The following is a 15828-nucleotide window of genomic DNA, read 5'->3' on the forward strand; positions in this document are numbered from 1 at the left end:
GCATCTTAAATGGCACAAACTGTGTCTTATATTTTCACACCTTCTAACAAATTCACACATGTTCAGTAAGCGTTTTGCTTAAGTAATAATAAATAAACATAAATAATAAACATGATAATAGTGCTACACCCTGTGCCTTTCTGTGTAGTAGTTCCTCAGAGCACCCTATGAGGTATGTGTTGTTATCATCCCCATTTCACAGATAAGATAACTGAGGTGTGGAGAGATTAAGAAGTAACTTGCCTAAAGTCACACAGCTAGCAAATGACAATGGAAACCAAAGTTTCAGAGATCTGTGACCTCTGCCTCTCATTTTCACTGCAACAGTATCCCTTGAAAGAGATAATACTTTTCACTCTGTGCAAGCAATCTTGTCACGGGAAAGATTTTTTAGTTTATCTATTCATCACCCCCAATGTGTGGATTAAACAAGAAAGGATCACAGAAGCTGACTTGCTCAAGATCACTCAGTTTTTCTATACAATAACTAAGATAGCTTTCTGGTGAAGAGAGGGGAGGGATACATAAAAGTTTAAAGGGCCACTGCTGTCTTAAATATTTGGGTGCTCTGTCACAAGAAGAGGGTTGTTTTCATCAGGAAGAATCATGACCAACTTCTTTCCCCATCTCTCTCTCTTCCAGGGTCCACTGTTTCCACTATCTCATCCCTCTTGCGAAGGAGGGGAACTACGCCATTGTCGCGAATGTGGAAAGTATGGATTATGACCCGCTGGTGGTGAAGCTCAACAAAGATATCAGCGCCATTGAAGAAGCCATGAGTGCCAGCCTCCAGCAGCACAAGTTCCAGTACATATTTGAAGGTCAGACCCTGCCCCTGTCCCTGAGAGTTCGGGAGGAAAGAAGGGTGAAGGTTGTCCTGATTTTTTCTCTATTACTAAAGCTCAAAACTTGTAGAAAAAAGTTTTTGATTTTTTTTTGTTTGTTTTTTGCTTTTTGGATTAAAGCAGCAATACCTAGCCTCTCTGTGTATGGCTAGGTAGGCAACAGTATGGCTGCCATCTGCTCTTTCTTGACGAGGAGATTTAATCCAAGATGAGGCAGATGGCAGCCCGGCTGCCTCCTTGACACACCACTCATGAGAGCTGGGTAAATGTGTGGAGTGGACCACAAATTAACTCAAGAGGAGCTCATAAAGGAAAAAGAAACACACGCAAGAAGAAGAGAACCCTGAGAGATCCCCTCATTGGCTAAAATTATCACTGGAAGGGGATGTTTTCTTTCAGAGAATGAATTCTTGTCTGAAGAGAAAACAGAAACCACTGATGAACAGCAGTTCTCATCTGAGAAGTCTGCATCCATAAATGCCTTCAGAGTCAAGGAAGCAAGGAAGGGTGTGGACAGCAGTACTACCCAAAGGTGTTTGCCTTCAACATTCAAAAAAGTGAGCGGCCAGCCAAATCATTTGCGTGATGGATTCCTCCAAAGGACCCTTTTTTTAAGACTTCCAATCATACCCCCTTTTTTCTTGTTTCGGTTGGTTTGTACATAGACCCTGGGGCCAAAAGCATCTATGGTGTCTCACAGAATTCAGCCAGTGTAACTTAAAACAAGAAGGTACTTACTGCAAAGGATGGTGGCAGCCTGAAGATGGAAAGAAAGTGTCAATGCATGACCGTGTGCAGAACCCCCCCCCAAAAAAAATCCTATTTTCTCATTAAATTATGTCATAGTGATGAAGAAGTGTTCTGAGAGGGAATGTTCCGGAAAGACTTTAGCCAGAATGTATAAGTGATAAAAAAAGGTCCGTCAGCCCCATGGCTCTGTGTCCTGGGGACTGCAGTCATACTGTCTGTCTTAACAGTCTAGGACCCATCTAAGAATCACTCTCCTGACCGCACAGAATTCCCATCTGGCTTTTGACACTGGCTCTTCCAAGTCCCACATGTCACCATTCACATCCCAGAGTTTTCCTCTCATTTGGACCATATATTTCTTGACATCTAATCCTTCTGGGAAACAATAGAGGTATAATCCTCTGACACAGAAGAGATTTTAACTAAAAAAAAAAAATCATAAATTGGAAATTTCCTACTTAAAAAGCTAGCTATCCCCTGTCATATCACTTTCTAAATTCAAGGGCATATTATTGAATTTCCCAAGTGGAGGAGGTGACAGTGGTCTCAGTCTTCTTGGTGTGGCAAGGAGAAATATTTTATTATTTTTTTAAGGGGTATATTTAATCACAGATACTGTTTAAAATTCCTGGTGTATAGTGATAATACAAAGCAGACCAACTTTTAACTGGTTTATTATTATAATTTATCATGCTTAATTATTATATACATTTATTTCTGTAATCTATTTTTTATTCTCTATAACCAGTGCATCACCTCATAGCCTATGCTTAGGGCAGACCACATTAAACCACTGCAGAGCAAAATTCTGCCTGAAGTTATGGGCTCAAGGGCATCATAGCAAAAGAACCAACAGAGATTTTTCACATAAATTGTCTAGCTTTAAATGTAAAATCCATGTGTGTGTTTCTGTCCCTTTGAGTGAAAAGCTTTATACTTCACCTTATAAGAGTAGCTAATTTGTCATCTTGAAGCCACATTGGGTGAGTGTAACTGAAGCAATGGAGAAGGCAATGGCACCCCACTCCAGAACTCTTGCCTGGAAAATCCTATGGATGGAGGAGCCTGGTAGGCTGCAGTCCATGGAGTCCCTAAGAGTCGGGCACGACTGAAGCGACTTAGCAGCAGCAGCAGCAGCAGCTGAAGCAAGAGATGTTGCCTTCTCCTGTCCTTTTCCTACATGTATCCTAATCAAGGGAAAACTTGTTTTGAAGACAGAAGGAGCCTTTGAACCTGAAGTTGCACCCTGAGACAAAAATAGTAGACTATTCTCGACTAGTCAGACTAACTTGAGATTTCTGAGAAAATATCTTGCCTGAGTCCAACTTTGTAAGAATAAGAGAAGGAGGAAGAGAGGTTTACTTAGTTCCAAGCATTTAGAATTAAAATCTAACTTCTAAAAATGGTAACCCACATGTTCCTTGGGTTGTTCTGAACCAACATTCCTCAACTTCATTACCTAAGATAACCTGAAATGGGATCTCTTAGTTTGCTGACATCCTAACCAGCAATTTGTCAAATTTCACAGACCTTAAGACAGTCCTTTGGCAATGAGAACAACTCACTCAACAAGACCCCTGAAAACTACACAGGAGTCCTGTGGGAACTCAGCAGTTGATGTGTGATCTGCTTTTCCTTCCACTTTGTTTTGAATTACGTTCTCTCCCATTACTCCTTTAGAAATATACCCCATTGTCAGTGTTGAGGTATCTTAACATTAATGCCAAGAGTCCAATTTCTTTTTATTTTTATTTTTTATTTTTATTTACATAGGTTCCCAATCAACTTCTGAGACAAAAGTACAACCCCTACCTGTTTTGTAGGAGGAAAAGGAGGCTAAACAGATGATAGTATTTATATATGGTGTTCTCTGCTTTAAAATAGCTCAACAGGAAAACAGAAGTTTTACGCAGTAATTTAAAACAATCTAGCATATACTTTCCCGGAGAAGGCAATGGCACCCCACTCCAGTACTCTTGCCTGGAAAATCCTATGGATGGAGGAGCCTGGTGGGCTGCAGTCCATGGGGTCGCTAGGAGTCAGACACAACTTAGCGACTTCACTTTATTTTTTCACTTTCATGCATTGGAGAAGGAAATGGCAACCCACTCCAGTGTTCTTGCCTGGAGAATCCCAGGGACAGGGGAGCCTGGTGGGCTGCCGTCTATGGGGTCGCACAGAGTCGGACACGACTGAAGCGACTTAGCAGCAGCAGCATATACTCTTAAGCCTTGGCCTGTGGCTTTAGCTGTATATGGCAGTGCAGAAACTGTGGATGTACCCGGTTTTTTACCAGCATGAAGCCTCCCCACTTGTAACTCCTTGGGCAGTATCTAACTACTCCAAAATCACTGTAAGATCAGGTGGTCCAACCATCAGAGCTAAGTTTTCTTTGGTCACTTACATTTTCTGAGGACTAGAGAGAGGAATCCTGTGTGTCCATTTCTTCAAGAAGGCGTTAATCTGTCTCCTCCCTCCCCATCACCCTGTGCTGATCCCTCAGGCCTGGGACACCTGATCTCCTGCATCCTTATTAATGGGGCCCAGTACTTCCGGCGCATCAGTGAGTCTGGCATCAAGAAAATGTGTAGGAACATTTTTGTCCTGCAGCAGAATTTGACCAACATCACCATGTCACGGGAGGCAGACCTGGACTTCGCGAGGTAAGAGAGGGTAGATTGGACTCAGTTCGTGTTCCAAAGCATTCTACCAAATCATTAATAAAAATGGATTCTTAATCATTAAAAAGCTAGTTTAAAAAATGAAAAAATGATTGATGTTAATTAAACTTATTGCAATGATCTTTTCACAATATATCCATATATTGAATTATTACACTGTACATCTGAAACTAATATGTCAATTATACCTCAATATTAGAAAAGGAAAAAAAATGGAACTAACAGATGTCCTTTGGTAATAGGGAAGTAAGTCTATAAAATTCTATTGAATGTTTAATGACTGTGAAACAGGTTATTTTTCCTATTGTCTAACCTAAGGTCTTTTACTACAGAACTTCAGTAACTTTGTTTTCTAATTGTAAAAGTAATGTGTGCTCATTGCATAAAATATGTAACATAAAATACAAAGAATATAAACATTACTCATAAACTTTTAATCTAAAAATGCAATATTTGATATACTTTCTCCTGGTTTTTATGAATGTGCTGTGTGTACAGGTGAGTCTCATTCGTGGGCATGTGTATCATTTCTCTTTACAAAATTCTTAATGGGTTTTTTGTTCATTTAATTTGTGTTTTCCTATATCATTAGTAACTTTTGAAAACATGGTTTTTTCCATATCCATTAATGCCCCTTGAAAATACTCTTTTTAATGCCTGAACAAATGTTTCATGGGGTAAGTAAATCATAATTTATTTATCTGATTATTAATATTTGCAGATTTGTAGACATTGGGATTTTTTACATTTTCTCTCATTATAAATAACATGTATTGAATGTATTTTTACATGAATCTATTTCTTCATCTCTTCTGTCTTTCCCAGTTGAAATCCATCCCCACTTCTTCCTTTCAGTGGGGAGAAAATGGTTACTCATCACTCTCCATGCTATTCCTTCATGTAACTGAAGGTTATTTTTTTTAAATAGTGTTTGGACTTTCTCTTTTCAGGGTTTGCTGATCTCAGTTTTTAGGGTTTGCTTGTAATACTCGTTTTCAAATGCGAGAGTTAATCTTCTTCTCTCTTTATGTGGTCTCAACGCTACTCATACCTTTCTTAAGTCAGTGGATCTTTGGGGCTTTAATGAGAACTTTAGAAGTTTTGAAGAGGATGGATGACGATTATGGTGTTGGTGTTTTATTGCTGATTATACCTGGATGAATTTTTCCATGAACCCCTTTATTGCTGGGAAGTTTTCTGTTTTTAATAGTCCGGCATGCTCCTGCCTATTATTTAGTCTTTCTGTGTCTTTTCACTTGACTTTTTGATTCCTGAAGAAGTTTAATAAAATTCGAAATAATTCTTGAGAAATTTCTGGGGATGATGAAATGCTGTATTACTTTGGCAGTCATTAAGACATCCATGCTAGGATCTTCGTCTTGAAATCATATAGCCATACATCTTCACTTTCACCTTTCTTCTCCAAGTTGTCACTCGTTTGTTCCATTGCTACCCTGTTGTTCTGCTTTTCTGTCCTCCTTCTCTGTCGTTTTCTTTCTGTTTGAGTGTGTGTGTTCATTAAATTCCCTATGTTAGGCTAAATTCGGTGGAACGCGTTCCTTGCTCAGATTAGGGAAAGCAGGTGTGACTGAATGCTGCATTTATTTGGCCTCCCTTATGGGGAATGATCTCATTATTGAATTAGTCTATTCATAATAACATTGAAAATGGGAAGTTAAGAACACAGAGGCCTGAGGGATACAGAGAAGCATTACTAATTCTCTGAGGAATATAATTCCTAAATTCAATCATCCTTTTTTAAATGATTTTTTTTTTTTTTTTTTTTTTTTTTTGCTGAAGTAAGTAAATTAACACAGCTTTTGACAGACACTATGGGGCCTGCACACATACTGAAAACCCTAGCATCTGAATAATGAAATGATGACTGGGCAGTGTTGAGGTTGACATTGATGGGCCATTTACCAGCAAAGCATTTCTTCAGCAAAGCCATGCCTGTCACGGTTGGATTTGGGGGTGATATCCAAGGAAGTGGCTATAAGCTAAAAGATGACCACTTAGGAGAGATACTGCTCTCATTACTGTTCATGGATTTTGAGAGGAGATAGGCTAGCTTAAGTACATAGCATTAGATGATTCTGTCCTGATCACAGTTCAGAAAGACACATCTTTACTAGACTTGCAAGCTCCAGGAAGTCGAGATTTTCTGTTTCCTCAGTGTGTGAACCAGATAAGTGCTCACTTTGTATACTGGATGAAAGACTAGGTATCAAATCAAGGCTTCTTTTTGTGGTAAGGAGCTTGGATAATGGCAAAGTCTAGTTTATCTTTAACATCCCGAACATTTTAACCAGCTGACGTGAGATCATTTTCTTACAGGCTGTTGAGAAACAGAGCATCTCCTTTGCAATTCTTTCTTTCTAGAAAGTGTTACAAGAAGGAATACTGCATCCCTAACTATTCATAGGCTCTTTCTCCTTCATTTTCTCTTGCTCTCCTACATACACATATACTAAGTACACTTTATAGCCTTGTTGGTTTTTTTTTTTTCTCCCTGTTCTTGATTTTGGTAGGGACAGGTTTTGTGAAATGGGCTCCATCAATTCTACTGAATGTGAAGTGATGTAAAATAAACATAAGAGTGATACCAAAATAGCCAGAAATAATAGACTGCAACAGTGTGTCTCAGCATTCCTTAAGCAATGTCTAATCAAGCATAGACAACATCTGTACTTCCAGCAAACCTCTATAGGAATGTTATCTTCTAACGTAGTAATTAATCACTAGTTGCCATGTGTCAGAAAATTTACTTAACAAGAAGTTGCAAGGCTCTTGTAGCTTTTCACTTGCACAGCCTTCCTGACCAGTGGAAAATAGAACAGTCTTCCAAAATAAAGAAATGAGAGATCTGGACTCATTCCATTTATGTTAACTCTTCTACTCATGGTATTGTTGTCTCTTTCTTCATACACACCTTTGGTCCAACTAATCTCTAATAGGAATAAATCTTGGGTGAGCAAAGGCTCAAGATAACCCATAATGTGACCAGAACTGCTGAGAGACCCTGTCCCCTATGGTAATGATCTCTGCTATGTTTTTGACCCAACCGTTGACTTTCAGGCTCAAAAAGAGGCTTTGTCCTGGAAAATCACTACAGACTAGCTAGAAAGCGGAAGGCCACTCTGAGTGTGCCCTTTAATTGCCTTCATCAAAGAACATCTTACCCTGAACTGTCACGTGCTTTGAAGCAACCCACTAGCCAGGAGTAACGGGAGAAGTCTGAATGAGTACTTCCATCCCCAGGGTAATGAATCTGGCAGCCTTTATAGTTCAAGTGAAGCCATTGTTGGGGGAAAAAAATCCCAGAATTTTCCTCCTAGTACTTCCATCTCTTCCCACATTTCCCTTTTGTATTGGTCTCTCTCATTACAGTTGCCTCTTTTCTCCTTTATCTCTCCTGTTACCTCTATTATCTCTCCTTGATTCTGTGGTCTTTTTGGTTCTCTTTAGACTGATATCTCTCTCACTATTTAATCTGGCACAGATAAGGAAATGAAAGCTAAGGTTCAGGACGTGGTGAGGTCCCATCACATAAGGAAGTAAAAGGAATCCTTTTACTCATTTGTTCAACAAATGTTTATTGAGTGTGCATCCTCTCTAGGTCCTACCCTTGTGGAATTTACATTATTATGGGCAAGAGAGACCAACTAATAAATAAGTAAGATACAAAGTACGCCAGATGATGATACGTGCTATGGTGAAAAATTCGATGTTAAGAAGAATAGAGTGTATTCAGATATAATGAAGGTAATTTGTGATTTTGAGTGTTCAGGGAAGTTCTTAATGAGATGGTAACATTTGAGGAAAGATCTAAAGAAGAGTAGTTCATGTAAATATATAGAGGAGCTTCTGAGGAAGGGAGCACTAGGAGCAGAGAACTAGAAAGGGGCATGTATTTAGCATTTAAAGAACAGAAGAAAGGCCAGTAGGGCTGAAGTAAATAAACAAGGAAAGAATAAGAGATGGGTCAGAGATTTAATCAAAGAAGCTGAGATCGTGAAGACCAGTAATAACATTGGCCTTTACTTTGAGGTTGGAAGCTATTAGAAGAATTGGAACAGAAGAATGCCATGATCTGACTCATGTTATAAAAGAGTCACTTTGGCTGCTATGTGGAAAATAGATGATTTTCTGTTTTTCCTGAGGAGGGGAAATTACAGACAAGGGCAGAAACAGAAGGATCTGTTAGAAAACTATTGCAATAATCTGGGTGAAAAATAGTGGTGATTCAGACCACAATCGTAGCAGTGGAGAGGATGAGAAATGGACAGATTAGGATATATTTTAAATATAGAGATAACAGGATTTGTTAAGGGATTGGAAGTGAACAAATGACCCCAAGATTTTTGTTCTGAGCCATTCAAAGGATGGTGTTTTCATTTATTGAAATGAAAATGAGCCAGACGACGGGAAAGGCAAGTTGAGTTGAGGGGGCAGGCAAATACAAAGAGGCTATCAAGAGTTTGGATTTAGAAATATGAAGTTTGAGATGCTGATTGGATGTCTAAATAGAGGTAAAGAAGAGAGACCTGGATGTACAAATCTAAAGTTCAGGAAAGAGGTGGCTGTTCAGTCTCTCAGTCGTGTCTGACTCTTTGTGACCCCATGGACTGCAGCACGCCAGGCTTCCCCATCCTTCACTACTCCTGGAGTTTACTCAAACTCATGTCCATTGACTTGATGATGCCATCCAACCATCTCATCCTCTGTCTCCCCCTTCTCCTCCTGCCCTCAGTCTTTCCCAGCATCATGGTGTTTTCCAGTGAATCAGCTCTTTGCAGCAGGCCCAAGTATTGGAGCTTCAGCTTCAGCATCAGTCCTTCCACTGAATATTCAGGACTGATTTCCTTTAGGATTAACTAGTTTGCTCTCCTTGCTGTCCAGGGGACTCTCAAGAGTCTTCTCTAGCACCACAGTTTTAAAGCATCAATTATTCAGCGCTCAGGCTTGTTTATGGTCCAGTCTCACATCTATACATGACTACTGGGAAAACCATGGCTTTGACTATATGGACCTTTGTTGGCAAAGTGATGTCTCTGCTTTTTCAGGAAAGTGATATACACTGGAAATGGGAGTTTGGGGTTCATTAGCTTATAAAAGTCATGTTAAAGCCATGAGACAGGGTGAGAAGTGAGACTGCAATGAGAATGAGTAGAGCAGAAAGAAAGGCTGACCAAGCATTGGTCCTTGGGTCCTCCACTGCTTACATGTTGGAATACTGGGAAAGAACCAGCAAAGGAACCTGAAAAGGAGCAGCCAATGAAGTAGGAAAATAACCAGGAGAGGTTTGTGTCCTAGAAGTGAAGAAAATGTTTGAAGAGGAGAGTGTCTTCATCTGTGTTCAATGCTGCCAGTAGGTTAAATGAGCTCAGGATAGAGAATCAGCCCCTAGTAGACTTGATCAGATATCTGAAATGCTTTGGTTTGCATTCCTTTATCTGCCCTACAACTTACCTAGTATAGCAACAAACTTGGAACATATTTAGGGAAGGCTGCTCACTCCTCATGGAGAAGGCAATGGCACCCCACTCCAGTACTCTTGCCTGGAAAATCCCATGGATGGAGGAGCCTGGTAGGCTGCAGTCCATGGGGTCACTAAGAGTCGGACACGACTGAGCGACTTCACTTTCACTTTTCCCTTTCATGCATTGGAGAAGGAAATGGCAACCCACTCCAGTGTTCTTGCCTGGAGAATCCCAGGGACAGGGGAGCCTGGTGGGCTGCCGTCTATGGGGTCACACAGAGTCGGACACGACTGAAGTGACTTAGCAGTAGCAGTAGCAGCAGCTCACTCCTCAATTCCGTAGTAGGGTCTGAAGCATTCGGGGCAAACAGAAATGCAATTAGTGTGATTCTAGTGTGATATATAAAAGACCAAATTGGCAGCCTCTTTTTTTCTCGTTGAATAGTTAGAAAGAAAGCCCTGCTCTTCCCAGCATAGGTACTCATCCATTTCCCATGATGAAGCAAAGTTGTGATCACTCTTAGAGAGAGACTAACCAATGGTGACTTCCCTGGTGGCTCAGATAATAAAGAATCCACCTGCCATATGGGAGACCTGGGTTCAATCCTTGGGTTGGGAAGATCCTCTGGAGGAGGGCATGGCAATCCACTCCAGTATTCTTGCCTGGAGAATTCCCAAGGACAGAAGAGTCTGGAGGGCTACAGTCCATGGGGTCACAAAGAGTCAGACACAACTGAGCAACTAATGCTCCTAGGTGCCCCACCCCTCTTTAGCCCCAGTTCCTCTTCCAGAAGCTCCAAGTTAGCTTTGAAGCTGTTCTGTACATGTTGACTTAACCAAGTCCTATATCTCCTATATATAGTACCCATACTATGGAGTGGGAACATTTACTCCACAGAAGACAACAGAAAAATCTTCAATGATAGAGAGTAAACCATTTGGTACCTGGAACAAAAGAGGAAAAATATCTTGCCTGAACTGCCTTCTTAGGACATAGGTTTATATGGAGAAGTACAGTACATCATATTTGTTTGACTCAATAACAGGTTGAATCAAGAAAGTGAAAAGACCACCAATAGAATGGGAGAAAATATTTGGATATCACATATCTCATAGAGATTTATATCCAGAATATATATGGAACTCTTACAACTCAATAATACAAAAGCAAATAAGCTAATTAAAGACTAGGTAAAGCTATCCCAGTAGCAATGTGCATACCCAGTACCCCAGTCTGGTTCTAAGTACTGTTGTTCAATAAAAGGAAGCAGGGCTCCTGCAGAAAGTGACTGATTGTAGGACTGGAACAAGAAATAGACAAGATGAGCCTGTAGTATTAATACTTTCTGAAGATCCCCTGGATAAGGAAATGGCACCCCACTCCAGTATTCTTGCCTGGAAAATCCCATGGACAGAGGAGCCTGGTAGACTATAGTCTATAGGGTTGCAAAGAGTCGGACACTTTGCAATAAGGAATAAAGCGTATGTACTTGGGACTAATCATAGAGTTTACTGGAAATATGAATCGTGTAGTGGTTCTACTTTGCGCTGTGATTCCAAGAGCGTGGTCTTGGGCATCCAGTGCCGTTGCTCCTGGACAGTTGTTTGGAACGTGGGCACTATATTCCTTTGTAAAGGAATATAAAGTGGCACAACCGCTTTGGAAAACAATTCATAAGTTCCTCAAAAAGTTAGCCATAGAGTTACTGTGCCCCAATGGCAAAGAGGGGACCATTGGAGCAACAGAATAAACAAAGTACTACTGAATATCAACCCAAGCTATCAAGTAAACGTCCGTAAGTCCATACTGATATAAATGGTTGAATACAGTAATAAACAAGGAGGAAGAGAAAAATCTGTGCAGAAGCATTCCAGATAGATTATGGAGCTAATCTACAGGTAGAGGCCCACTTTTTAAGGCTGGCTGCACATAATGACTTCCCTCCAAAGAGTACATGTGGAATGTGGGGGAGTCACTTTCTAGTGGAAAAGTCTGACAAATAGTATTTCAGCCAGGTGATCAAGGTCAGCATCAATATGCATAAATCATGACCCATATAATAAAAAGTATCAAATAAATTCCAATACATGAAGATCCTGCAAAATACCCATCCAGTTCTCCTCAAAACTGTCAAGTTTGTTAAAACCAAGGAAAATCTAAGAAGCTGTGATAGCCAAGAGTTACCTAAGAAGACATGATAAGTACATGTAATGTGGTATCCTGGGTAGGATTCTGAAACAGAGAAAGGACATTAGGTAAAAACTAAGGAAATGGGAATAAACTATGGACTTCGGTTAATAATTTATCAATATAGGTTCATCAGTTGTGCTACATGTATCATACTAATGTAAGATGTTAATAATAGGGAATTTGGGTATAAGTTATACAGGAAATCTCTGTTCTATCTTCCCAATTTTTCTATTAGTCTAAAACTATTGGGAAAAAGTAAAATCTATTAATAAAAAAAAATGGGCAAAAAATTTAATAAACATTTGTCTAACAAGACATATAGATGGCCAGGATACATATGAAAAGATGCTCCACACTATTTGTTACTAGGGAAATGCAAACCAAAATCACAATAAGATACTACATCACAGCTACTAGGATTACTATAATCAAAAAGACAAAAGCAAGTGTTGGATTACTGTAATCAAAAAGACAGACAATAGCAAGTGTTGGAGAGAATGTGGAGAAACTAGAACATTCATATCAATACATTGGTGATAGGAATATAAAACGGTGCAACTGCTTTGGAAAACAATTCGTAAGTTCCTCAAAAAGTTAGCCATAGAGTTACTGTGTGTGTGTATGTGTGTGTGCACGCGCACGCATGGGTGTGTTCAGTCGTGTCCATCTCTTTGGGACCCGATGGACTGTAGCCCACCAGGCTCCTCTGTTCATGGAATTTTCCAGGCAAGAATACTGGAGTGAGGGGCTTCCCAGTAGTCCAGTGGCTAAGACCCTGTACTCTTAATGCAGACGGCTGGGGTTCCATTCCTGGTCAGAGAACTGGATCCTACATGATGCAACTGAGACCTGGTGCAGCCAAATAAATAAAACTTAAAAAAAAAAAAAGAATACTGGAGTGGGTTACCTTTTCCTCCTCCAGGGGATCTTCCTGACCCAGGGATCGAACCCACGTCACTTGGCATCCATATAATCCAGAAATTCCACTCCTAGGTATATACCTAAGAGAAATGAAAATTTATATCTCCACAGAAATGTGTACATAAATGTTCAGAGCAGCATTATTCATAAAAGCCGAAAAGTGGAAACTGCCGAGGTAACCATCAACTAATAAATAAAATATGATCAATCCATATCTACAATAGATTTATTCAGCCATAAATACCAAAGTACTAATATATGATACAATATGGATAATCCTTGGAAACTTTAAGTGAAAGGAGCTAGTCACAAAAGATCATATGTTAACTCCATTGATATGAAATGCTCAAAAAAACTAATGCTTCTAATGTTATAGAGGTTGAATGCATAGTGGTTACTTAGAGCTAGTGGGTTGGAAGGAAATGGGACATGGGTACAAGGTCTCCTTTTGGGGTGGTTCTAAGATAGATTGTGTTGACAGTTGTACAGCCTTACAAATATATTAAAAGACATTTATCTGTGCACTTTTAATGAATGAATTGTATGACATACTCTCAATAAAGCTGGGGTTTTTTGTTGGTTTTTTTGTGTGTTTTTTTTTTTTTTAGAAAAGAAAAACTGACACAGTGTTATATGGCAGTTATACTTCAATTTTTTAAAAGATTGAACTTTAAAGATTTTAAAGTCCTAAATGTTATAGGAAATAAGTAGCTTAAGTTTTGTATTCACATTAATGGGGAGCTTTGTAAAGGAAATATCTAACTCTTTTTGAGTTTCCCTAACCCATCTGAGAGAGATCAAGACAGAATTTTGGAGGAGATAATACTTAATACTAATCTGTTTTTAAAATATTTGTTTGTTTGGCTATGCTGGGCCATAGCTGTGCCATGCTAACTGAGTTACAGCATGTGGGTTCTAGTTCCCTGACCAGGGATCGAACCTGGGTCCCCTACATTGGGAGCATGAAGTCAGCCACTGGATCACCAGGGAAAATCTCAATACTAATCTTAACTGAAACTATCCAGGATAGGGAGAGAGCCGTTTGGAACAGAAAGGGCAGTTCAGGGTGACTGGAGCAGATGCTCAAGGCAGGCAGTGGTGAAATGTAACCTGAGGAGAGACCAGAGCTGGCTCAACATAAGCCCCGCCTCATCAGAGGCCTTTTCTCTACAGTTTTAAGACATGCCTGCTTCTCCTCTCAGCACTCCCTGTATTCCTTACCCTGATTTATTTTTTAGCACATATCACCATCTGACGTATTTAATATATACTTGTTTCTTTGTTCCTTGTCTATGAACTCTAGAAGGCAAGAACTCTTGTTCATTTCTGTATCTCCAGGGCTAAGAACAATACCTGGGATGCAGTGTTGTTGTTGTTCAGCCACTAAATTGTGTCTTAACTCTTTGCAACCCCATGGACAGCAGCACGCAGGCTCCTCTGTCCTCCACTGTCTCCAGAAGCTTGCTCAGACTCACGTCCATTGAGCCTGTGATGCTATCTAACCATGTCATCCTCTGCTGCCTTCTTTTGCCTTCAGTATCTCCCAGCATCAGGATCTTTTCCAATAAGTATGCTCTTCACATCAGGTGCCTGAAGTATCAGAGTTTTAGCGTCATTCCCTCCCATGAGTATTCAGGGTTGATTTCCTTTAGGATCAAGTGGTTTGATCTCCTTGCAGTCCAAGGGACTCGCACCAGTCTTCAGTAGGCATTCAGTAAATATTTGTGGCGTGATAACTTTAACCTTGTTGTGGCCTAAAGAGCTTTAAGCAGAAAAGTGAGATGGTCAGATTTGTTTTCTAAGAAGATTATTTCAGCAACTCTATAGAAAATGGCCTTGAGGGCAATAACCCTAGAGGCCTTGCAGACCAATTGGAAGGTAATTGTAGAGAGAGAGATGTGTAGAGCCTGAACTGGGTCAGTCCTGGTGGAGATGGAGAGGACAGATTTGAGATGTATAAATGAGCTGAAATGTGCAGGATGTAAAGAGTGATTGAATGTTGAGGATAAAGAAAAATGGGTCAGGTTTGACCCTCCACTCTCTGATGTGGATGTCTACGTGGGTACCCACACTGTTAAATCAGATAAGCCTATAGGAAGAGGGAGGAGTAGGCTTGGCAGAAGGAAGATCATCAGTGGATGTGACAAGTGTAAGATGTGTGTGAGATCTCCAGTGGGGATGGCTCATGTGCAACTGGGTGTGTAAGCTAGAAACTTGGAGAAGAGTGGAGGAGGGGAGGGGCCTGGTTTGAACAGTTTGGGGAATCATCAGCTCGAGGTTGTTATTTAAGACCATTAGAGGACAAGACTTCTCTGGCAGTCCAGTGGTTAGACTAGTGGAACCCCTCCGCGTTTCCACCGCAGGGGTCATGGGTTTGGTCCCTGGTCAGGGAACTAATATCCCACAAGCTGCATGGCACACCTAAAATAAAAAAAAAAAAGAGAGAGAGAGAGAGGAGACAGAGAACACCAGCATGTAAAGGGCATGAGAAGGAAGAGGGACCCCAGAAGAGGACAGGGAAGGAATGACCCCACAGTACAAGAGCCAGAAAAGAGCACAGCATGAAATTGCTACCTGCACTGACATGGTACTCTCCTGCAAAATGATCCAGCATCTTTCCTCCCAATCAATGAACACATCTTCTCATTTTAATTTCTCCCAGCTCCTCTTTGAGGTAGACTGTTAAAATGCTTTCCTCAAGGCAGCAGAGCAAGTGACAAAGCCGGCCTAAGCATATCAGCTTGGACTCCTGCTTTATCCTTGACCTTGTACTTTCTCTAAGGCCAGTGATGACCTCTGGCGTAGCTGAGAATATTGAATTCCTTCCAAGGGAGCTGCTTTGGTAGACGTGATTCCTACAGACCTATTGTCCCAGGGACATTACTCTGGATTTCTGCAGAAAAGGTTATTATGGGTTTTCCTATCTGAAGTGACCAGGGAGCTGTTTGATAGGTAGGG

At 40.5% G+C, this 15828-nt stretch overlaps 1 protein-coding gene across 3 annotated transcripts in view; it reads left to right on the forward strand.

Annotated features, from left to right (window-relative positions):
* Positions 1–15828, forward strand: part of EXOC4 (exocyst complex component 4) — a 791044-nt gene that overhangs the window by 728604 nt on the left and 46612 nt on the right. For all 3 annotated transcript variants that reach the window (XM_025292062.3, XM_044947183.2, XM_044947184.2), the window contains 2 exons: positions 643–821; positions 4099–4258. In XM_025292062.3, the coding sequence (XP_025147847.3) occupies positions 643–821; positions 4099–4258 (339 nt within the window). The remainder of the gene's footprint in view (positions 1–642; positions 822–4098; positions 4259–15828) is intronic.

Source organism: Bubalus bubalis, chromosome 8, assembly GCF_019923935.1.
Source record: "Bubalus bubalis isolate 160015118507 breed Murrah chromosome 8, NDDB_SH_1, whole genome shotgun sequence".
Lineage (NCBI taxonomy): Eukaryota > Metazoa > Chordata > Mammalia > Artiodactyla > Bovidae > Bubalus > Bubalus bubalis.